Here is a 23680-nt window from a genome sequence, read left to right on the forward strand (position 1 = left end):
GGGGGGGGGGTGAAAGTCTTCACCGTTGGCTGTACTCCGAGGAATCCAGAGCAGTTGTCAGATCCACAGTGACAGGACATCCTCCTGTTGCCCACACAGTGCAGGTTGTAGTTGAAGGTCAGCTCTGTGCCTGTGAGAACAACACCTCACAGTAAATGCAGCTTTGAAAACAAAAACAAGCACCCCAGTCCATCTGAACTCACCAGCCTCAATATCATAGAGCGCAAAGAGCCCAATGCGCACGTCTCCGTTCACCGTCCACTTTTGGGTTTCACAGTTTGGACTGCAGCTGTGGTTCATGAAACGAGACGAGTTTCCTTTTGGGCCAGCGTCTATCACACGATCCTATCAGGAAACAAAGACACCAGGGTTAAGATGCTCTTCACCAAAACTTTACTGTGTGGCTGTAGAATCAACAGCACTTCTGCATACTATTTTAATCATCCTCATTTCAAAAAGTTCTGCTCATTCAGTAGATCGGTGCTCAGACTTTTGGATTTTGTAACGTTTATATTTTTCTAAATGCCCTTGGGCTGCGGAAGCTCATTGTTTATGTTCCGCAGCCTTGTAATCCTGAGGTTCAGGACTGGTTCAAGCCCAAGTGGCAACAGGAAAGGCATCCAGGATAAAACAATTAGTAATTTATGCGAGTTCACTTGCTGTGACAACTGCAAAAGGAGCAGCTAAAAAAAAAAACCAACACTTTCTAAAAATGTCAATTTTTACAATTATTTTCCCCCTAAAATACATCGAGCTCTCTTTAGTTCCTTCAACATTGTTCTCTTTGAAATGTTTTTTGTATTTTTAATCTTCTTATGCTCCTTCTAGTTTAGCTAACATTCTGCTACTTTTACTCAACCTTTGGCTACTTTACAAGTCATATGATACTTTCAGCCTTTTAACTTTTACTTAACGTTTTACTACTTTAGCTTTTAGTAGAATTTTTGTTATTATTAACTAGCCTGTTGCTACTTTTAGCTTCTAGCTATCCTTGTTATTTTTAGCTTTAAATAGCCCGTCGCGGGCAGCACGGTGGCGCAACTGGTAGAGCTGCTGCCTCTCAGCGAGCAGGTCCTTGGTTCAAACCCCGGTCCAGGGGCCTTTCTGGGTGGAGTGTGCATGTTCTCTCCGTGCATGCGTGGGTTTTCTCCGGGTACTCCGGTTTCCTCCCACAGACCAAAAACATGCATGTTAGGCTGATTGGTAACTCTAAATTGTCCCTAGGTGTGAGTGAGAGAGTGAATGGTTGTTTGTCTCGTTTGTCTCTATGTGGCCCTGTGATGGACTTGCGACCCGTCCAGGGTGTACCCCGCCCCTCGCACAGTGATTGCTGGACATGGGCACCAGCGACCCCCGTGACCCAAAATGGAATAAACGGGTAAGATAATGGATGGATGGATAGCCCGTCGCTACTTTCAGCTAGCCGTATAATACTTTTTGCTACCACCTTGCTACTTTTAGCAAGCATTTTGTTATTTTTTATTTTTAGCTAGCATTCTGCTTCTTTTAGTTACAAGAACTCATAGCTTCTTCACTAAATTTCAGCAAAGTCATTCAGCACAGAGTATTCAACTGAAATTACACACAAAAAAATAAATCTCTTATTTGGATTAAAGGTGGGGAACTTTTCTGTTTTACGTTAACAACGTGTTAGGATCTAATTCAGTATAGAGCTCTCTGCATCAGCGTCAGGTGTGTTACCTTGGTGAGTGTTAGCATGTAGAAATTGGTCACGTGATTTTCATGAGCTCGTTTGATTCGCTGCTGGCACTCCTCAGTGTCTATAACCTCTCCCACGTATTCAATCACAAAGTCCCCCTGGAGAAAACAACAAACATCATATTTTTACTGCTCACGACAAAGCACAGATGACCTTATTTGAAATTATAAAAGTGGAAATGAACGCTGAGATAAACTTGACAGGATGTGTAAACGCTGATCTTCTGATCGTCACGTAATACGGTTGCTCGTCTGGCAGGTGATAATCAAAAACTATGGAAAGTTTCTTTTTATACCGACATTTCTGAAAACTGTCAGCGTATGAGCATCTAAGAGTCAGTGCTGTAAAGGAAGTGGTGAAAAAAAACACACTAACGTCAAACCTCTTGTAAATGTATTTTTTCATGCTTTTTTATTCGCCTTTCAAAAAGGCTCAGATTTATAACTGTATATTAAAGTGACCAAGTAAATTATAACATATAATCAAAAATAAATATATATCTCCACTACACTCCCATGTCTATGATTTACCAAGTATCATGACCCAAGTAAAAAGAAATACGTTAATTATTTAGAAGGTGGTGAAGTTCCAGATGCAGGTTCATCAGGGGAAATGGTTCAGTTCAGACTTGCAGCAACCTGTTTCATGTTGACCCCTAACTTAAACCGAGGTGAAGCATCCTCTTATCATTTGAAATTGTAATTCATTATGACAAGTCATGATTTTTTCCTTTGGTCCTGCTAATCTATAATGAATCATAAAAAGCACATTTTCTTTTGTTGGTTGAAAACGAGTCATTATTTAGCTCTTTATATGACCAAAACAAAATGGAGGAGCAAGTCAAAGAATTGGTATGGAGCCATAAATTTAGTTCAGGTCAAACAGTCGATACAAATAGTTTTTAGGAGATAAGCCTTGACATCAAACCTCCCACTCACCTTTCTGAGGGCTTGGTTTGTCTTAAGGCCCCAGCCGCACCCCTCCGTCTTTAATACCTCAGTTTCTGCGTGCAACCGCTTGAAGAAACACTGATTCTCACATCTGTCTCCTGCAGGGCACACCTGATAGCAACAATATGAATATTATAAATAAGGTGTTACAAGCTTTGAAGCTACTCTAGTGATTTGATACAGAAAAGAAACGCACAGACCTGTGGATGACACTCGTACTGAAGCATGCGGTTGAGACATTGAGAGTCGAGGCTGCATGGATGCTCGTCTGTAGGTTTGCAGTTACATCGTGCGATTTCTGACAAGTCAGCCACATGCAACTGCACTTTACCCACTGGCTTGTTGGACTGTTAAAAATATAACATGGACACATTAAACCAACTGTTTGAACTTTTACTTTGTTTGTTTTAGTAAAGTATCTAAAAAGTCAAACCTTGATGGATTTGTATGGTGGAGGTTTGTGAGAGTTACGTTCCTGCTCTAGAGCCTCCCTGCTCTCCCTTTGAGCCTTAAGCTCCTGAAACCTCCGGGCCGCTTCTTCCAGAGCTGAAACATTAACAAAACATCTCAGACCACACTTTCTCCTTCAGCTTAAAAATAAAAACAAAGCCCCACTCCATATTAGCCTTTAAGTGGGAATACACTTTCTAGGCAGAAATCACCTTTCTTGAAGGTTTTGTTGATGTTAATTTGACCCGTCACAAAGTTCTTGTCATTCTCCACGTAGGGAAAGACCCGACCTTGGTTGATCCAGTAGTAGTCGTGGGAGCCAAAGAAGAAGACGGGGAAGTTACCGATATCATGGCGAAGGCTCTGAATGTTTGATGGCACCAAACGAGGATTGCAGATCTCCGCCGGCCACCACCTGTTGGAACGAGACAAAGAGCAATAAGAGAAGAAACAAACAAGAAAACAATCGCAAATTCTGAGGTTGTTATACCCTGAAGGTGGTACCAGATTATTATTATTTTTTTTGCAAAATGTCTGCAACTACTTAAATTTTTCTATGAAAACTTCAGATGAAGATATTTGAGAAGATTATATACAAATTAAAATTATTTTTTGTTATTATTATTGGGATATTCATGTCTGGTTAAAATAATTGGGGGGATTTTTCTTGAACGCTTGAATATCGTTACAAAATTTATTTCCAGCATTATGCAAAAATATATTTATAGATAGACTGCTCACATTTGGTTGTTGTTGCTGAATGTCAGTCGGTGAGGCTTTAGTCCACTTTCATTGACCTTTGACCCCCCTTTTGCATTTTATTTTTTTCCTCTTCTGAACTCCTTTACTTGACTCAGAGGCATGAACTTCTGTTTATGTTTTAAACAAAAGTCAAGTGCAACAGCTAAATATTTTTTTGTTTTGTTATAGCACATTAGTTGTTTTTTTTATTCATGTTCAAATATAGTGTACAAAGATGTACATCACCAGTGAAAAAATTATTTGTTTAAACTTGCAGAGGCAAAATTATGATGCCTTTTATTCCAGCTTTACTGTTCAATTTGTATAAAAAGGTATTATGCGCCTCGTCTTGTTTTGACAGCGTGGATGTTGTAAACACTTCAGCACGAGTTGCACCTTGTGTGATCACATTATTACCCACAGATTGAACTTCAGCTGTAACCACAAAAGTATACCATGTCTTCCAGCTTAATTTTAGGAATTGTTTTAATTAATAGATAGTTAAATAGATAAATAGTGTTAACTTGTTATGAATGTTTCTGTTCGGTGCCCTGCGATGACCTGTTGTGACTTGACGCTATAAATAAACTGAATTGAATCGAATACAATTGCCAGGTCAGGGAAAGTAATGCTGAAGGACAGAGGTGACAAGGGAGGCACATATGAATAAAAATAGATCAGCTGGTCTACCACACAGTAGGAAAAACTGAGAAGAAAAAATAAAAATAGGTAGAGCTTGACATAAAAAGTGCCACTTAGAATTTTTTATTTTTTTTTCCTTTACAGCAAATGAAGTCTTATTTTTATGATATTTCTGCTACAAGTATGTATCCACAATCCTGACAAATGGGTAGTAAGAAAAATATAAACAAGCAAAAATGGCTGGACTTCTTCACATGTTGGTTCTTTTTTAGCTGTAGTGGGGGCTGGCTGGGTGAACTCAGCAAAAAATTCATGTGCCTGATTTTTTGTTTTCAAAATCTTGGAAAGCCTAAAACTCCAGAGCTGTGGTGCATCTCTGAAAACAGCACCACTCTGCTCAGTTTCCTGATTAACAGCAGAATCTCATCCTGGTTTTGTGTAAAGTGTGAATCAAATGTGTTGATCCAAACATAAAATACTTTTGAGATGCAAAAAAAAAAAAAAAAGTAATTTTGGCAATCTGTAAAATAAAATCTTGGGATTGTACGTGTAAATGTAGTCACATCACATACTGAGGGAAGAATAACCCTCAGCATACCTTACTTGACACACTCTGCCTACCTGTAGTTGCCCAGTTTGACCCAGACAATTTGTTTGTAGTGAGGTTTCTTCCCTGCCCTGCAATCACTGCAGGACCAGGCACCTTCAGGCATCTCCATCTCCAGACACTCAGGGTGGAAGGAAGCTGGGCATGAGTCGCAGCACAGCAACTTGCCTCCTACATAGGATATACACATGTGTTTGTGTGTGCGTGTGTGACAGTGAGTGTATGTGCATGCGTATGAGAGTGGGTATGCAAAGAGAGGAGTGTATGATTAGGTGACGCACATTTATTTCTGGACAAACTCTGAATCTCAGTTGCAGACAAGCTTACAAATCTGACAAAACCTCCAAAATATGGAAACTAATTATGGTTGTCCATCTTTTGTGAGATAAAACATCATTTGTGCATGAAAAAAGTTGAAATGGGCCAATTTTTTAAAATGAACTAAAGGCTCCTGTGACAGCAACACTGCATTAAAAAGGTCTGAAATGTTTGGAAACTCCATGTGCATCTCAGCTTGGTATTAACTTCTACAGAAGTTGCAGCATGTCTGGCAATCAGATTCAGAGCAGTGTACCAAAACCAGTCTATGGGAAGTACATGCGGCAGCACCGTCAGCCAACAAGTAGAAAATAATCAGCGTTATGCTCAAACAGCACATCATTGGCAATAAGCAGGCATGCAGTCCTGCCAGTGAAGCAAACGTCTTCCACCCCACATCACATCCTGCACAGACCAGCTTGCATGGAATTATGTGGTCACAGTATTTCAATAGTGAGGAAATTCCAATACTAATAATTGAAATAATGATAATAAATGAGCTGTAATGCTTGAATAAACATTAAAACTTGTTTCGAAAGTACACAAATCTGTTCCTGACAGGGATTGCATTCCATCCAAGGCAGGTCCAAGCAAAAAATAAATTAAATAAAATGCAGGGAGCAAAAATATCACATCTGAAAATGTCAGTGCAAAATAAATAAATACAATGTGTAAAAAGCTGCAGTCAGCATTAAAGAGGTGAGGCTAGACAAGGCCCTTCAAATCAAAAACAAGCCCAGAGTGCTGAAGCAGAGAAGCAGTGCACCTCCAGATCCAAAAAAGCACAACCTGAATTAACCCAGAACATCCTGCAGCAGAGCTTCATACAGAGGCTTGATGACAAGTTATGCTTCGCCAGCAGAGAAAGTCTTCTGCTAAGCTTTTTTTTTTTTTTTTTTTTGCGAAGATGCCATTTGTGCCCAGATCATTGGTGCATAAATAATCCCATAATGAGCCTTATGCAAGAATCTCTTATATGAAGAGAACAAACACAAATTAACTCTTTTTCAACAAAATACGAGAGAAAGGAAACCATGAGGTGCCAGGATCTGTCTTGTAGGCCAACATTTTTACTGTTCATAGAAGGAGAAGCATAAGTGCTTCGAATGAGGGACCCTGAAATTGGCTTTTTATGTCCATGTATGCTTTTTCATGTTAAAACACTGCAAGTTTCATCTTTGGAGGACACACAAAGCTAAAGTCTGGGACAACAATCCCTAAAAAATATTCTTGCATGAGGCCCATTTTTCCCTTGCACTTGGCTGAAGTCACTGTGCATCTCTCAGCATTAAGATAAAACTGCATGCTTAAATCAGTTAATTAACTTTGAACTTCAAGGCTTTGAAAATTTTGGGAAAAACGTATGCAAAATAAAATAAAATAAAGGAGGGGAAACTGAATCAGAATGGGCGCAGGCACAACACAAACACAGACCAGTGGGACAAAGGAGAAAGAGAAAAACGGTTCAGTTACCTTTCCCAACATTCTTTTTGGTAGCTGACGAAGGAGAGGGAATCATAGGTAATTTCAACTCAGCACGATTTGACTCAGTCAGAAGGTAGTGGGACTTATAGGCATATGAACTTAATATGGTGTCAGTAAGGTCTTGCACTAACAGCCCTACACAAGACACACAGGAAGAGACGGGGGTGAGCCGCAGTCAAACTCGAAATTACCCAAAACTTTCACAAAAGAGAAACATATATGCACAACCACGCACACTCGCACTGCTTCAACGTAAAAAACAAACAAAAAAAAAGAAAAAGTTTGTCCCAACATAAAGAGGCCAAACAGTGCACTCAACTTATTGTTAAGTGTCAGGCCTGATTGAATAAGTCACTCAAATAAAATGAAAAACAAATTGTTTTCTTCCTGATCAGCATTCAGAACAGATATTTTGTCAAGCGGAGTGCAGTGTGACAGCCTGAGTTACAGCCAGAGTCATTACTGTGATGGAAAACAGACGTTACAGTTCACAATGCGGCTATTTCAGAACAAAAATATCGAACACGAAACATAAAATAACCAGTCTAAACATTCAGAATCTAAAGGTGCTACTGCAGGAGAAGTGGCATTAAAAAGTGTTGGAATTTCTAAAAGGGTAAATAACATGAAGCCACAGAGAGGGATCTGATGGTGCTGAAAGAAGCCAGTTGAAGTGATGAAGTTAAGGGTCATTTTTAATCACGCTGTGGTTGTGGTTGGGTGGGGGATGTGAGTGTGCATAATTGTGGAGACTTACCTCTGGCACACAGAAAGCACCAGCCCACGTTGACTGGGGAGCTGAGGAGTCCGTTCTTCTTGGCGCTGCCGTGATTGCTGCAGATCATGATGTGATGCGTGAGGATGACGCTGCCTGCTGCCAAGCAGCTGTCGCCAGGGTGGTACGCCAACGGGCAGCGGATACAACGTATAAGACGACCTGGGGACGTAAAAAAATGCTCTTTTTTAACACTAAGTACTGTCATGTCATGTAGCTCTGAAGCACTACAGTCCTTTCACGAAAACAAATTGGCGATTAATTGTCTCAGAAATTATTGTGATAAACGATAATATTGTTTGAAATTTGACAATAATTAGTAATTATTGTCAAATTTAAGAAGAAATGTTGGCTAATTTGCTTTGAGTGTAGTACATTTTTTGACCACCGGATGGCAGTATAAGACTGTTTGAACCAAGGATGAATAGTGAGGGAGGCCCCTTGACGTGACATGGGCTGTCTCACGCTCATTTTTTTTTGGTTCTCAAAATGGTTGATGCTCAGTGTGGTTTGAGCTCTTTAGCATAGCATTTTTCACACAAAGCTTTTAATTAAAAAATCAGTAAACAAGTTCTCAGCTTCTTTTTGCAGAGAAAAACAACTTTTTACACGAAAGCACGGGTTTCAACTCTGAATTTTGGAGCTTTGACAAAACGGAGGTCCCCCCAGGTCGGACTGTTAGCTTAGCTCGTAGCTTAGCTTCTCAGCTTAGATGCTTTTAACGATCAAAAAACACTATTTTAGATGGTTAAAATGGATTTTAAAGAGAAAAGAGAAAGGTCAGCGAAGAGCACTGGAGTTGAGCCTTTTGTCATCCAGTGTCTTCAGAAAGAGAAAGACATGAAGAAACGATAAAGACGATAAATACAAATGAAGTCGATAATTTTAATTTATCATGCGATTAATTGATTTATTGTTTATCGCGACAGACCTACAGTCCAGACCAAACTTTTTAATCTCCCTCTGCGTTGCATAAGACTGCGCATGACATCACACTTATAAGGTTTGACCAAAACTATAACTCCATCCCTTCACCTTGTTAGATGATTTTAATTTAAATCTCTGACACGAAAGATGGTGGTTGATGTACATTATTTCAAGGAATGCTAGACCTTTAATTATGCATACTTCTGAGATGTGCTTTAGGAACAACTTTTCTGAACAGACAATGAAACAAATATTTGATGACGTCATTATTGGTGCATCAAAATAAATTACTGACAAGCAAGGAGAGATGCACTTTATGGCTGAACTGAAAGCACAATGTGATAAGAAGCTGCAAACCAACAAAATAATTCAAGGCAATAGGATAAACATTAACGTTTATGTTGTAAATCTGTTTAATAACACTTTGAAAAACTTTTTTTTGGGGATTACCAACATAGCCAAAACAGTAAAACCACTTTATATTGCTAAAAGCTGGGACCTCAGTATCCATCTTTGTTCCTCATGTATTCATTAAATGTCCATTAAATCTCCTCGAATCCTTAAATAATGAATTATATTTGGTCTCAGAAGAACCAAATTTTACTTGTTGGGCTCTCCTTGTGATACGGGTTTTCTGGGTGAATTTCTTTCCTTTTTTCAAGATATTTGTAAGAGCTCTATAGACCATAATTTACAAACATTTTCCAGGAACACTTTAGTAACTATCTTGAAAGGGTCTTTAAATACACCTCACCATGACTGAACAAAAACTATTTTAGCTTGGGATAGAACTGGATGTTCCAAGCAAGAATGTGCCATGAAATACATTGAATGAAATGCATTAAAAGTAGTTTTTCCTTAAAATCAGTTCTGATTTGCTCTAATAAAGTGCACACAAAAGGCTTTTAGTACCCAATTCTCTACATGTTGTCAATGAAAGAGATGCTTGACCTTTCTTTTATGAATAATTTTGAAATTTTACACTTTTTTCCCCCCTTTTCTGACCCAGAAGAGGACTTGTCGGGCTTGTTGTACAGCTAGGCTCATACAGTAACTCAAAAAGCTGTTCTACCTTTACTGGCTCGTTGCACGTCTCTCTCCAGGCAGCACGTTGAGCAGCTGTGCTGTGGGCAGCAGAAGCCTCCACTGGAGCTGATGGTGGTGCCCGGGAGTTTCCGAACGCACTCCTTGTGATAATAACAACCACATCCAGAGACCGAGCAGCGGGTTACCTCCCGACCAGCTGATTTGCAGCTAAAACAAGGATGATTGCCTGAAGAACGAAGCAACATAAGTTTGTCTAAGTAATAAAAATTAACTGCTGAGGGATAGAAACAAAATAAACGTAGATGCTCTTACCATTTTTACATTCAGTGCAGATGAATCGACCTTCAGGTGGAGACGACAGACCAAGACACTCCAGGTGAAACTGCCGGCTGCAGTCCCCCTCACACACGACTAAACCTTCTCCGTACACCTCGCAGATCTGCACACCACATGGAAATGATGGCACATCATCATACAGCTTCGTGTCTGTGTGCCTTTGAGCGGAAAAGCGTGGAGATAAATCCTGAGCAGTACTGACCTGGCACACAGTGTCTGTCTTTTCGGTGCTGCTGTCCTGACGAGACAAACCAGAATCCACAGACTGAGTATCTGAAGCGTCTGCATCTGCCGCTGCTGGACTGTCGAGACTCTTCCCAAATAAACCCTGGAGAATTTTTTTGTTGCTGTATTATCAACTATTATTGACTTGAGCTTTGTTAAACAAAAAATAACAAATTTCCCTTTATAGAAGGTTAAAGCACAATTTTCTGGTTAAAAATCGAGACGAGTAAAAATAAACATGTTAAGCAACGATTTATAAATATTTGTTTTTCCTGCATCACAAGCTGCAGATTCCTTTGAAAGCAAAGCAGAGACAGTCTGGTGCTATTTATTCTACAGGATCAACATATTTTGTTTGCAGCGTTTTCCTTTTTGTGCGTTTAGTCTTTGTTTGTGTTTGAAGCCCACCTGTGGGTCGTTGAGCCCCCTGGAGTCAGAATCCGATGTGTCTCTGTACTGAGACAAAGCCATTTCTACATCTGTCGACGCTCTGCTTCGCTTCTTCAGGGGCTTGCATGCATCCGAGATCTCGCTGGCTCCTTATGGATCAAACATTTTGATATTTTTTAATTCATGAGGAGTTCCTAATCAGAAAAGTTTAGATTTAGAGCAGGCGTGAAATCATAGTCTCGTACCTTTCTGTGAACCCGTTTTCAGCGTAGTCTCTGGAGCCAGCTCAGCCTACAAGAAGGTTAAATTTTAAAGTTTATTTCAACTTGGCTTTGTTGATTTGTGTGAGAACAGCTGATGTTTTCTAGGAAAATTAAATTCAATTCAATTTTAAAAAGACATTGCCTAAACAGCTTTCAAGCTGATGAAAAATCCTCCTTCAAAAATGCATTAATAGCTTTTTTGCATCAGAAGCCATTACTCAGGGACTTCTGAGCTCATGTTCCATTTCATTTTTTATTCATCGTTTCTTCACCGTTAGCTGATAATGCAGAGTGAATCGATAAAGAGATATAAAAAAGGGAGTAAAACTGCAACATCTTTCATGCACACTTTGCAACCGGTGCTGTCCTTTGTTCTTGACAGGATGTTGGCGGAGGTAAACTCATACCTGTTCTTTTTTGGTTTTCTTTTTCGGGATGGGATCGATCCCTCTCTCTGACTCAGACCTGCTCCTGACTGACCGCCGCTGAGGTTTCCTCTCCTGAGAGCCTGAAAACAAAATTATTGACGTGCATCTCGTTCCAACTTCCACAATTGGAAAAACATTCAGCCGAACGCGCCGCCCGTCTGTTTTATTCACTCACCTTGTGGACTGCTGTTGGGTGATCCAGGAGAAGAGGTATGCTGAATTCCCCCTTCCTCGCTCCTTCGACTCACAGGGGAGCTTCTCCTCTCATCCCCCTCTTCCTCCCCTTCATCGCCCTCCTCCTCTTCCTCCTCCTCAGGGCTAGGCTCAGGTTTAGCTCTGCTGTCCTGCTGAAACAACACATGAATACGGCCTTACTAGTGAAAAATCTTCTCCCCGTACAGACTGTTTTTACCTTTTTTTGTCACAGTTATATATTTAGAATCGCCAAACAAATGTTAATATTAGACAAAATTAACTAGAGTAAACACAACGTGTTTTTAGATTATACTTCATTTATTTAGTGGGAAAAGCTATCCAAACCAACCTGGCCCGGTAAGAAAAAGCAATGGTTCCCTAAACCTAACGACTGGTTGTGCCACCCTTGGCACCGGTTGTGTCACACCCTTGTGATAGCTGGAAAAATCATTTACATTTGGTGAAATGTTGCTGCGGTACTTTGAACTTTGTCCTGCTGGATGCTTAAGCTTAATGTCACAAACTGATGGCTAGATGTTCTTATTCAGGATTTTCTGGTAAAGAGCAGAATTCAACGTTTCATCAGTTACAGCAAGTCATCCAGGCACAGAAGCAACAAACTGCTTCCAGTTCATCACACTACCACAAACGTGTTTCTTGGCATGACATTTTATTTCTGAAATGCAGTTTTAGTTTTACTCCAGATGTAACAAGACGCACACCTTCCAAACTTTTGTCTCGTCAGTCCACAGAGTATTTTCTCCTAAAGTCCTGAGGATCATCAATGTTTTTTTGCCAATGTGAGACGAGCCTTTGGGTTCTTTTAAGTTTTGGCTGTAGAACTCTTCCATGGAGGCCATTTTTGCCCTTTGTTTCCTTACTGCTGAATCATAAACTCTGAGGTCTGCAGAGCTTTATGAAGATGCTCTGGGATCTTTTGGGACCTCCTGGATGAGTTGTTGATGTGGTCTTGGAGGTTGATTTGGATAGATTTTTCCCCTTAATAAATGAAATTATCATTTTAAAAAACATCTTGCATTTACTCAGGTTGTCAAATGCTTTTTCACAACACTGTATCTCTGAACAGGTTTCTTTTCGACTGCACCGAGTTACACCTACCTCAGGTGAGCAGTATCCCAGATCAGGCTGCCGGGCCTCCCTCTCCACTCTCTCTTCCTTTCCCTCTTCTTTGACCTTTTTTGGGGACACGGTGGAATTTTTCTGCAGGAGAGGCCAGTCACACTTTGTGATCTCCACATTCAGCCTCTTCATTGTGATGGAGAGAGGCAGCAGCTTCCTGGCAGCTGCTGTTTTCCAGGCCCTGACAGGTGGCTTCGGCGAGTCCTGTTGAACTTGATCCTCCGAGCCAGAGCTCTGTTTTGGTGACTTATTGTGGTCCCCCTTCTGGCTCTTCTGTTCCCCCAGTGGTTGTGCGTTGGAGTTTTCCTCGGTGTTTGAAATGCTGCACTGTCTCCGTGGCAGCTGCCGTCGCGGCGGCTGCTCCCTGTCCGGGGACTTCACTCCAACATCCTCCTTCTTACTGATGGAGCCACTGGAGCGTCGGTTTCGTTTTTCCGCTTTGGTCGTGGGTTTCTTGCTGGGTGGGGCTTCATCGGGGTCCGGGTCAACGTAGATAAAGGTGTAGTTGTCAATTCGCTCCTGGCGTGTCATGAGGAAGGCGTCCTCAGCATGGCCCACTCCCACCTCCCACTGGGAGCGCTCCCGCTGAGGAATCGGCTTTAGAAGCTAGAGTGGAAAAAAAAGAGGTAAAACTTGAAATCTTTCAACCAACTTTATGAGATATAGTTATTAATATATAAAATTAGTTGAAAACGTATACAAGTCAGTGCATGCTAATGGTGAACTGAGCAGCTGAAGTCTGCTCACAATTTACACAGATCAACAGCTATAAGCAAATTCAAAGCAACAAATCAATACTCAATAAAATCTGGGAATCTGCTGAATATCTTGTAAATAACAGGTGGTTGCATATCTTTAATTTGCAATTTAAAAAAGTTTAACAGCAGCTCTGACAAATCGTACGTGTGATGTAAAGATGACGCCTTTGTTTGGCAGTTAATCTCCTTCATCAACATAAATAATGACATCTAGCCGACTCATTCACCAGCAACAGAAAAAGGAGCAGACCCTGCATCATTTATTCTAAATTTACTCCACGTTTCACGCCCCGCATTTGCCACACCCCTGGTTTTGTTACCAGAATGATTGTTCTTTAATTAAATTATATAAAGAAAATTAGATTACTAAATATGACTTAATAATAATTTTTGGAAATATTTAAATTATACAGCTACTTAGGGAGTGTGTGAAAGCTAAGCCTCATTGCACTAAATATTAATGATTTGTGACATCTTTTGTATCACTTTAAATTAAAATTTTGCAATTACAAATGTGACGTCAAAATACAAACAAAAGGCATTTTGTCTTTGTTATAAAGTACACAAGTTCTTCATGTGTAGAATGGTGGTGAAAAGCCTTAAAAGTTCTAACTACATTTCTTAACCAAGTGTCAGAACAAGCAACGTTCACCTGTTTAACTCCTGAAATAAGTTTTCAAATCAAATCAAGGCAAAGTGGCGTTTACTACTTACCTCTTCTTTACCACATCACAGGTACGCTACATTTGCTGAATAACGATTTTTATGCTATAACATATGAATATGTTTGTCACTTAAAATTTGACAAATAATTTATGTGATCACAATTTTAAAAAATGGTAAATGGTCTGTACTTATATAGCACCTTTCTATCTTATCAAGATACTCAAAGTGCTTTACACTACAATCTGTGCCCTCATTTACCCATTCATACAGCACTCTACTGTCTATACAAAGAATAATCAGTGCTTTATCACATTCATACACCAACTGGACACACATCGGAGGCAATAAGGGGTTCAGTGTCTTGCCCAGGGACACTTCACCACTGCTGGTGGAATCGAACCCCCAACTCTGCCACTGACGACTGCTCTAACCACTCAGCCACAGCTGTCCCTATCAAAATCACTTATAATCTGTATGAATACTTCTTTGAATTTTTATTTCAAGCTGCTGTTTTAGCAGTTCTTCTGGCTGTAATTGAACAGAACTAGACAAAATTTATTTTTTTCATTTTGAAATAAATTAATGTATACATCTTTGTATACGCACTTTTTGCCTCTCTACAGGGTTTGACGTTTTGCGTAGAGTGTCTGCCTGAAGCTCATCAAACTGCTGCTTCCCCTGGTACGTGACTATCCTCTTCTCGTGAATCCACGCTCGCTCGGCAACGCTGCCAAAGAACTGGACATGATATTCTCTGTGACCTACCAGAGAAAAGAACAAGTTATATCGAGAAACAAACAAGACGTCAGGTAACAATCCAGGGGTCAGGATTTATTCTCAGTGGTATGAAAAGCATCGGGCAATATGCATTCATTTAAGTAATTCTGGATCTTTAATTATTAAGCGCTTTTACCTCTGGTGTTAATGCGAGTGTGGACCTTCATCTGTGGGTCAGAGGAGACCATGCAGGGCCACCAGGGGTAAGTGCCCACCTTGGACCACACCAAGTCTCCGATCACAAACTCCTTACAGAAACCAGTCTCTTGAATCACTGATGGATGATGAACTTTAGGAACCTAACAAGAACAAGAACAAGTTACGGGTCTGGTTTTAAAACTCTAGACACTTCGATGATGTTAATGCAAAGAATCGACTACGTTATCTCGCCTTTGGTGTCTTTGGTTCAGCTTTTATGACTGTTTTTGGAGGCTTCTCTGTCTGAACGGGCGGCGGTTCTGTTGGCTGAGGCTGGTCAGTGGTGTCCTCTGTCTGACCCGTTGTACCTGCTTGCACTTGGCTCTGGTCCAGATCCTGTTTCTGAACCTGCAGCTGCAACCTTGCACTCTTTTTCCTTTTCTCCTTCTTCCTTTCATGTCTCCGTTGCATGGGAGTGGCCTCGTTCTTCTGAGACTCCTTCTGAACGTGAAGAATAAAAAAAAAGCAGAAAAGCAGTGGAGATGATGACACATTGCAGTGTTTGTTGTTTTCTTCTGTTTTTATGTTTAAAGCAAACAGAAAATAATCTTTCTTCTAGAATCAGAATGTCATCTGATAAATTTATTTTTGTTCTTTTGTTAAAAAGAGGATATAGAGACAAGGAAAGTAACAGTTTTATCTGGATTTCAGTTTGACTTTTAGGTGTGCTATTATTTTTATTTAATATAATATAAACACGATGTTGATCACAAAAAATCAGCAACTATTAATCACTAACAAAAAATAAACTAAAATTACTGTATCTTGTCTTAAATAAGAGAATTAACCGTTTTCCTCTTTTGATTTGTTGTAAATTATTTCATTTTCATGTAAATCAGCAAAACAACAAGCTTTTTATGTATGGTAATGAATTTTCTGGTGCTTACGTCATTAAAATAAAATTGTAGCGATAAAAGGAACAAAGGATGAAAACGCACATTTAAAATTATGGCGCAGGCTTTGTGTCATATCATTTATTTCTAACTTATGATCAAATTGACCCACTGATTTTCTGTCAATATACTGTTTGAACAGATAAGGTCATTATTTCAGGTTTAACATTAACAATAGAATTTCAAATTTTAGAAAAAAAAAGTCATCACTGATTTATTTTTATGGTTAATGGAAAAGTGTTTGAGGTGAAAACTATTAGACAATTGTCTTCTGCTCGTGTCAGTAGGACCTGCTCTCATACCTGCAGCTCCTGCAGCAGATCTCCACACAGCGCGGATTCAAACAGCTCTTTCCCGTTCTGATACGTCTTTATGATCTTCAGCTTGATCTCTGGGGAGCTGGTTTTCTTCAGCACCCCACCGGTGGTGTTGGTTGGAGCATGGACATGTTGAGATGAGGGAGTACTGTCCACCAGGGAGGGAGGAGGGCTTGAGGATGGGAGGTGTAACAGAGGAGGAGGTTGGAGGTTGTGGGTCATGATGTGAGGTGTCTGGGACAGGTGGTGCTGTGGGGGCAGAGGTGGAGGTGGAGGACTCTGCGGGTGCGAATGTGTCTGTATATGAGGTGGGTTTGAGTGGAAGGGGTGCACGTGGTGGTGGTGATGGGGGTGGTGATGGAGATGTGGATGATGTGTTGGCAGCGGGGGAGACACAGGAGACAGAGGTCTCTCTTGTAGACCAGGGCCTCTCAGGACAGTTCCCTCCCCTGGCAGGAGGCCGTGCTCCCCGTAGCTCCGTAAAGCCCCGTAACCATTAGCTGAGCCATTGGGGAACTGTGAGAACATTGAAAACTTGGCCTGGGGCTCGTACATCGCCAGACCAGGGGGGTAGCCATTGGGGACCTGCGGCATGTCCTCCGAGGCTGATGGTGGGTAAGAGAACTCTGCATCCAGGGCAGCATCATAGGATGGACCACTATCCTCACCCGGGTCACTGCCGGTGTCACAGGTGCCTTCCTGTCTGATGTTGGCTGAGTCAATGAGCTGAGGGGGTTGCTGAATTGTATTTCCCATGATCCCTTGCATGAAAGAGAGGGAGAAATCCATTGTTGGGCTCCTGCATCCTTAACTGTCTTTTTCTTTGACTGGACCTGTTGACAAAGATGCGTGATTAGGCTACAATCCAAACAACATGCACTATTTGAATCCTCACATGCAAGCACCAGTCCATGAAAAAAAAAAAAAAGGGTTAAAAAAAAACTAACTTTGCTGGAATATTTATTTTCACCCCACTAGGTAGCGTGAAAGGCATCTTGTATGAAACCAGTTCCCGATGCATATAAAAATAAATAAAATAAGTTTGGGAGCACTGGTTCCCTAACGTTTCAGCTTTCCACCTGCAAAAACTTGTGACCCAAACTATCTGGTTCAAGTGAGCAAATATTAAAATTAGGCCAATGAGACGTGTATTATAAAAACTGCACTACTTCTATTGATTTTTAACAATGCATTTTGCCTCTCATAATACTTGACAAAAAATGTAATTAATGATCATTCTGAATTAAAATTTTGTTTCTTACAAAACATTTCAAAACCCCAAATCTGATGGGGTTTTTTTAATGGCCAACCGTGGGGTCTTAAACCAAACTGTGAGTCCCTGCTTTACAAAACAACATTCAACATTTCAAACTCCCATGTAGTTCTGCAACATCTAACGCTGTTTGTGAGTTCACCTGTCCATCTGACAATGTGATTACTGCAGACGATACAACTTTATGATATTTCACCAAGGAGTTCAGAAACCTGACGGTTATTACTGCCAACTGAGTTAATATTGTCAAAATATTCAGAAGTTTGTGCCATTAAAAATCTGAAACTTTAGGTTTACACCTAAGTGGAGGTCACTTAGATTTAACTAAAAAAAGTGAGCAGAGAAAATATATATATTAATTTCAGTAGGTGGTTAATTAAACCTTGCACCTACAACTTCATTTTAAGTATTTAAGTATTTCCTCAAAAATGTGTTCAGTGCTCATCAAAAGAAACAACATACACTGACATCAACTCAGAGGAACTGTGTTCAAATATTTAGCGTATTTAATGAGCTTATTGGCAGACAAACTAAAAAATATTAATGTGCCAGCATCTTTGCATTGTGTAAAACTTTAATGTGTCCCAATAAAGTGTTACAATCAATCACAAAGATTGTCTGGGTTTATAACTTAAAATATGTCCACAGAAACCAACTAGAAAGCTAAAAAAAATAATCAAAATTTTTATTTAATCTCAGATTTTTGAAAATTATAGATAAAAGCCAAGAAAAGTTCATGCTTAAAGAGAAAGCTGGATACTTGAAGCCATGTGCATGCATCAATTGAAAACAAAAGAGTTAAGCACAGACGTGTGTAAACAGGGCAGCTTATAGTATTTGTCATTTTTTATATACTTTTTTGGCGGTTTATTAAAAGTACAACACTTTTTTTGGTTGTTTATTGCATCAACACAAACACATGGTGGCTTCCACAAACAAAACAAAGAGCTGCTCCCCGTGGCTGCTTTAGGCTTTTATTTTTAACATATTTAAACATTAGTAAGGAGTAATTATTTAAGTAAAAAGCGAACTGAGCCATTTCTCTCGTTGTGCTTTTAACGTGTGTGCAGAACCAGGACGCTCAGCATCAGAAAGGTAAATAATGTAAACATCCCTACGACGTAATTTAGCGGGCGCAAGCCTCCACCATCCACTCGGATTATTATTATTTTTTGATCGTTTGAGTGTTTATTGGTAAACAATAACATCTGGCTACATCTGTGTAGTCTCCCTCTTCTTTTGCGCAGACAAAAATATTTCACTGAATGATGTAGCTTCCTGCGATGTTAGCTTCATGCTAACTGGCATCAAAACGGCCATAACGAGAAACGGTGTGAAAAATATATATTTATTAAAAACAGAGAGCGCACAAAAGAGGTTTATCGCTTATATTTTTTTAGGATTGGATTTTTAAACGTTTACGGATATTCAAACTGTTGCGTAGTGCACATGTAGAAGATGAAAAGGGAAGCTAAATGTTGGCTAGGCTAACGCTGCAATATGGCTGCCTGTGCCCCTTTAAATCAAATTGTCTGCCGTGATTATACCTCCATCATATTATCCAGTACGTGCCACAAAAACAAGCAAGATGCCTGCCAAAAGACATCCGTGTGGAAGCAGGATACGAGATAGCAACACGCAGATATGCTTGTCGCTCCAGAGAAGCCACAAAGACTTGATACCGAGTCGAAATATGCAGCAATAAAATAAATAAATAAATATACAGAGATGAGAAAAAGAGATGTCAATACCTTCAGCGTGTCCCATTCTAAACACATACACCTGCCAGCAATAGTTCTTCGTTTAATCTACAGGGAGAAACAAAAATAAAAAAAACAACACTGCGATATTGACAAAAGTCGAGGCCTTTCCTTTTCGTTTTAACGCAATTCTCAACAGAGAAGAGAGAGGATGAGGATGAGGAGGAGGGGTGTTACGCTAGCTGGTCGCTACCCAATCCCAAAGCCTGGCTCTTCGTCAATGTAAAGACCCCAGCATTTAGTCGGAGCCCCGTCCGAGACGAACAACCTTCTTAAATCTAATCTCTAGCTCCCTCTTTCCTCAGTTTCACAAAAGCGCTCCTCGCGTTTTTTTATTTTTTATTTTTCCAAGCCCTGCTGCTCCTCAGTTCTCAGCACAGCGCCAAATCGTCAGCAAGATGCGGGCTGCAGGGGTCAACAGTGGCATTCTGGGATCTGTAGTTTTCTTTGCTGGTGGGCGGAGCTAACTGTATTAATAATATCGATACATGCTATGATCGTAGATCGTAATCAGATTGATAGTTTTACTAAGGGAAGACGGGGACATTTTCTTTACATTGTTTAAATGCAGTTTAAAAGAGGATGTTTTAATTTGTTCTTCAGTTGTGTTTTTCTGCATTTTATCTAGACATGACAATATGTTGTTCCATTGTTTCTGAACAAAAACTTTAATTATACAAACAAAGTATTTCCTACTTACCTATACAATTTGCGCAAATTGTGTCTGGAATAATTTATTAAAAACCCCTGAAAAACACTTACTGGTCATGAAAATGTATTCACATGTATTGATTTGATGCATTCATTTAAATACATTGTTGAACCTACATTTACTTGGCATCAGATCAGTATCAGATTTTCAGTATTTCACATCAGTAGTTTACTTCAGAAAAAAAATGCTGATGATAATATCATAGTCACACCTCAAATATCACAAGAAACCGTCATCACATTATGTAACTGTGGTGAATTAAAGGCAGAAATGTCTACAATATGGATTTGTAATAGTTTTAATACATAATAGATTATTGTTTTGATATTGTATTCTATCTAAGCAAAACTTTATTAAACTACTGTAGTTTGCAGTGAATTGCCTTCAATGCCTCATCAGCTCAAAAGCTAACAGGTCTTTCTTGTAAATGAGTCCTCAAGGCTCAATTAGACTAACTAATAAGGTTGAATTTTTAAAAAAAATCAGCTAATCTGCAGTCGAGAGGAAACAAAATAAAATACCTTTCACTCTGCTTCTGCTGGCCATAGAAATGTATGTTGTGGTTCTGCAGGTTGTGCATAATGATGTTGCGATAACTTTACATTTTTGTTATGTTGTGCAACCCTAATGGGAGTAATATTTTTTAGTTAATTCAGTCAACCTTTATTTATACAGGTTAATCTCATTGAGCCCCGGGGACTCATTTACAAGAGAGACCTGGTTCTAATACTACTAGTAGTACTAGTACTCTAGTGCAGTAAAATGACACAAGATACACATGTTAAATCCTTTTATTTTTACCAGTTTGTTGACAAAAGACAAATGTGCATCAAGCTGAATTATAATACTCAAATTAAAGCTGCAAGCAGCGTTGAAGGCCCTCGCAGCTAAGCGCCGCTGCGGCCTCATGGCGACCGCGGGAACTCGAGCTACTCCTCCCGGTCGCCATGGAGAACGCTCACGCTACTGTCACGCGCCCATTTTCCGGAGTGCGCATTCACAGAACCTTTGACATCAGCTGCAACAGCATATATAACAACTGTAATAATGTAGGGGGTGCACTTGAATCAAATATTAAACAACAACACCACTGTGTCCATAAGTCCTCACTAGTCAAGCACCAAAAATCTGGTCCAGATCGGACGATATATCACTGAGATATAACAGTTTGATTTATATAGGGGGCGCACTTGAGTCAAATATTAAACAACAACACCACTGTGTCCATAAGTCCTCACTAGTCAAGCATCAAAAATCTGGTGCAGATCGGACGATATATCACTGAGATATAACAGTTTGATTAACCTAGGGGGCGCACTTGAGTCAAAAGTAAAACCACCATACCATTGCGTGTTTAAGTGCTTACTTATCACACACCAAAAATATGGTCCACATCTGATGACATATCACTGAGATATAACAGTTTGAATAATGTAGGGGGCGCCCTTGAGTCAAATATTAAACAACAAAACTAAAATGTCCATCAGCTCTCAGTAATGATGCACCCAAAATCTGGTCCAGATCGGATGACATATCACTGAGATATAACAGTTTGAATAATCTAGGGGGCGCACTTGAGTCAAATTTTAAACAACGCTAACAATGTGTTTAGACATGGTCACACATTATGCCATAAAAATCTGGTGCAGATCAGATGATATATCATTGAGATATAAGGGTTGGAATATTATAGGGGGCGCTCTTGAGTCAAAAGTTAAAAAACATTACTAATGTGTCCATCAGGGCTACATAATAATATACCAAAAATTTGGTGCAGATCGGATGATATATCATTGAGATATAACTGTTGCAAGATTGTAGGGGGCGCTATAGAGTCAAAATTTAAAAAAACTATACTACTGTGTCCACCAGGGCTAAATAATAATACACCATAAATTTGGTGCAGATTGGCTGATATATCACTGAGACAAAACAGTTTGAATAATGTAGGGGGCGCCCTTGAGTCAAATATTAAACAACACAACTAAAATGTCCATCAGTTCTCAGTAATGACGCACCAAAAATCTGGTTCAGATCGGATGTTGTATCACTGAGATATAACTGTAAGAAGAATGTAGGTGGCGCTGTGGAGGCTCTTGGCCACTTATCATGGAAACCTGTTCAGAGGTGGATAATGATCAATCATAGTGATTTTGGTTCATCTGGGTTCAAATCTGTGCAAATTAGAGCCAAACGTATTGCAACGGCGTCACTTTTTAATTCGCCATGGCGCCACGCCCACATTCTCCAGCTATAACTGTTTTGTTGTTTAAATCAAGTCAGACCATGTTATGTGTCTTCTAACACAGGATCATCCTGATTATGTGAAGGGTGTCAAAGAAGGACCATTCCAAGCCAAAAAAGTCACTTCCTGTTCTGAGGGGGCGGGGCTTTGATGACGTCACAATATGACCTCAGGGTATCGTCGGGCATGGGAGAGGGATGACTCATGCCAAATTTGGTGCAAATCTGTCATTCAAGTTGAAAGTTATAACGTTTGGAAATTTATGGCGTGAAGCTCAACTTTGAGGCCTGGCCACGCCCCTTTAACAAAACGAAACCGAAAGCTTTTGATAACTTTTACTCTCCAATGTCTTAAGGGCCTAATAACCAAGTTTTAAGTCAATCCTTCAAAATCCCTAGGAGGAGTTCGTTAAAATTCGCCGTTAAAAACGCCCAAAAATTAACCTTTGACCCAAAATGGCCGACTTCCTGTTGGTTTTGGACTGGAGCGCCAAGAGACTTTTTCATAGGTCCTGAGAAGATACACATGTTCACCGAGTTTCAGATTTATCGGTCGAAAAATGGCTCGGGGCTGAGGTTTTAAAATATTCTAGGGGGCGCTAGAGAGGCTATTGCGCAATCATCATGGTTTCCTGTTCAAGGGGCGGGCAATGATCGATCATAGTGATTTTCATGAACCTCGGATCAAATCTGTGGAATTCAGAGCCAAACGTATTGTAACGGCGTCACTTCTGACTTCGCCACGCCGCCACGCCCACATCCTCCAGGGGAAACGCTTTGCGCTTCAAAGCAAGTCAGACCAACTTGTTATCTGCCTTCTAACACAGGATCATCCTGATTGGGTCAAGAGTGTCAGGGAGGGAGCATTCCAAGCAAAAAAAGTCACTTCCTGTTCTGAGGGGGCGGGGCTTTGATGGCGTCAAAATTTGACCTCAGGGTATCGTCGGGCATGGGACAGGAATGACTCATGCCAAATTTGGTACAATTCTGTTTTTCAACGTGAAAGTTGTAGCGTTTGGAAATTTTTGGCGTGAAGCATAAGTTTGAGGTCCGGCCCCGCCCCCTCAACATGCGTCGGTTTGCACCGTTTTGATAACTTTTGGTCCCCCATGCCTACTGAGCAAAATGGCGAAGGTTTGAAACCGATTGAGCGAAATCCCTAGGAGGAGTTCGTTCAAATTCGCCGTGTACGAAAAGTGAAAAACGGCCAAAATTGACCCTTTGACCCAAAATGGCCGACTTCCTGTTGGGTTTAAGGCATACCTCCAAGAGACTTTTTTTCATGATTCGGTGGGTTCTACATATGTACCAAATTTCAGCTCTCTAGGACTTACCAGTTGTCATATCTCACGTTAGGGGGCGCTGTAGAGCAGTTTGGCCACGCCCACTTTTGGTTCCATTATCATACTACTATTTCTCGCGGGGGACAATTTTGGGTAAAGT

General features: G+C 40.2%; 1 protein-coding gene across 1 annotated transcript in view; it reads right to left on the bottom strand.

Annotated features, from left to right (window-relative positions):
- nsd3 (nuclear receptor binding SET domain protein 3) overlaps positions 1 to 19769 on the bottom strand; it is a 22759-nt gene extending 2990 nt beyond the window's left edge. The window contains exons 1-23 of the mRNA XM_037680960.1: positions 19273 to 19769; positions 16234 to 17081; positions 15231 to 15479; positions 14977 to 15139; positions 14670 to 14824; positions 12619 to 13245; positions 11480 to 11651; positions 11284 to 11384; positions 10859 to 10904; positions 10632 to 10762; positions 10201 to 10326; positions 9975 to 10101; positions 9688 to 9888; positions 7671 to 7850; positions 6902 to 7048; positions 5125 to 5281; positions 3333 to 3535; positions 3104 to 3216; positions 2871 to 3017; positions 2659 to 2781; positions 1702 to 1818; positions 204 to 345; positions 24 to 130 (exon numbers count right to left, since the gene is read on the bottom strand). Coding sequence (XP_037536888.1) covers positions 24 to 130; positions 204 to 345; positions 1702 to 1818; positions 2659 to 2781; positions 2871 to 3017; positions 3104 to 3216; positions 3333 to 3535; positions 5125 to 5281; positions 6902 to 7048; positions 7671 to 7850; positions 9688 to 9888; positions 9975 to 10101; positions 10201 to 10326; positions 10632 to 10762; positions 10859 to 10904; positions 11284 to 11384; positions 11480 to 11651; positions 12619 to 13245; positions 14670 to 14824; positions 14977 to 15139; positions 15231 to 15479; positions 16234 to 17037 — 4338 coding nt within the window. The 5' untranslated portion in view covers positions 17038 to 17081; positions 19273 to 19769. The remainder of the gene's footprint in view (positions 1 to 23; positions 131 to 203; positions 346 to 1701; positions 1819 to 2658; positions 2782 to 2870; positions 3018 to 3103; positions 3217 to 3332; positions 3536 to 5124; positions 5282 to 6901; positions 7049 to 7670; positions 7851 to 9687; positions 9889 to 9974; positions 10102 to 10200; positions 10327 to 10631; positions 10763 to 10858; positions 10905 to 11283; positions 11385 to 11479; positions 11652 to 12618; positions 13246 to 14669; positions 14825 to 14976; positions 15140 to 15230; positions 15480 to 16233; positions 17082 to 19272) is intronic.
- Between the last annotated feature and the right edge of the window lie 3911 nt (positions 19770 to 23680).

This window comes from Nematolebias whitei, chromosome 8, assembly GCF_014905685.2.
Source record: "Nematolebias whitei isolate Nwh7 chromosome 8, NemWhi1, whole genome shotgun sequence".
NCBI lineage: Eukaryota > Metazoa > Chordata > Actinopteri > Cyprinodontiformes > Rivulidae > Nematolebias > Nematolebias whitei.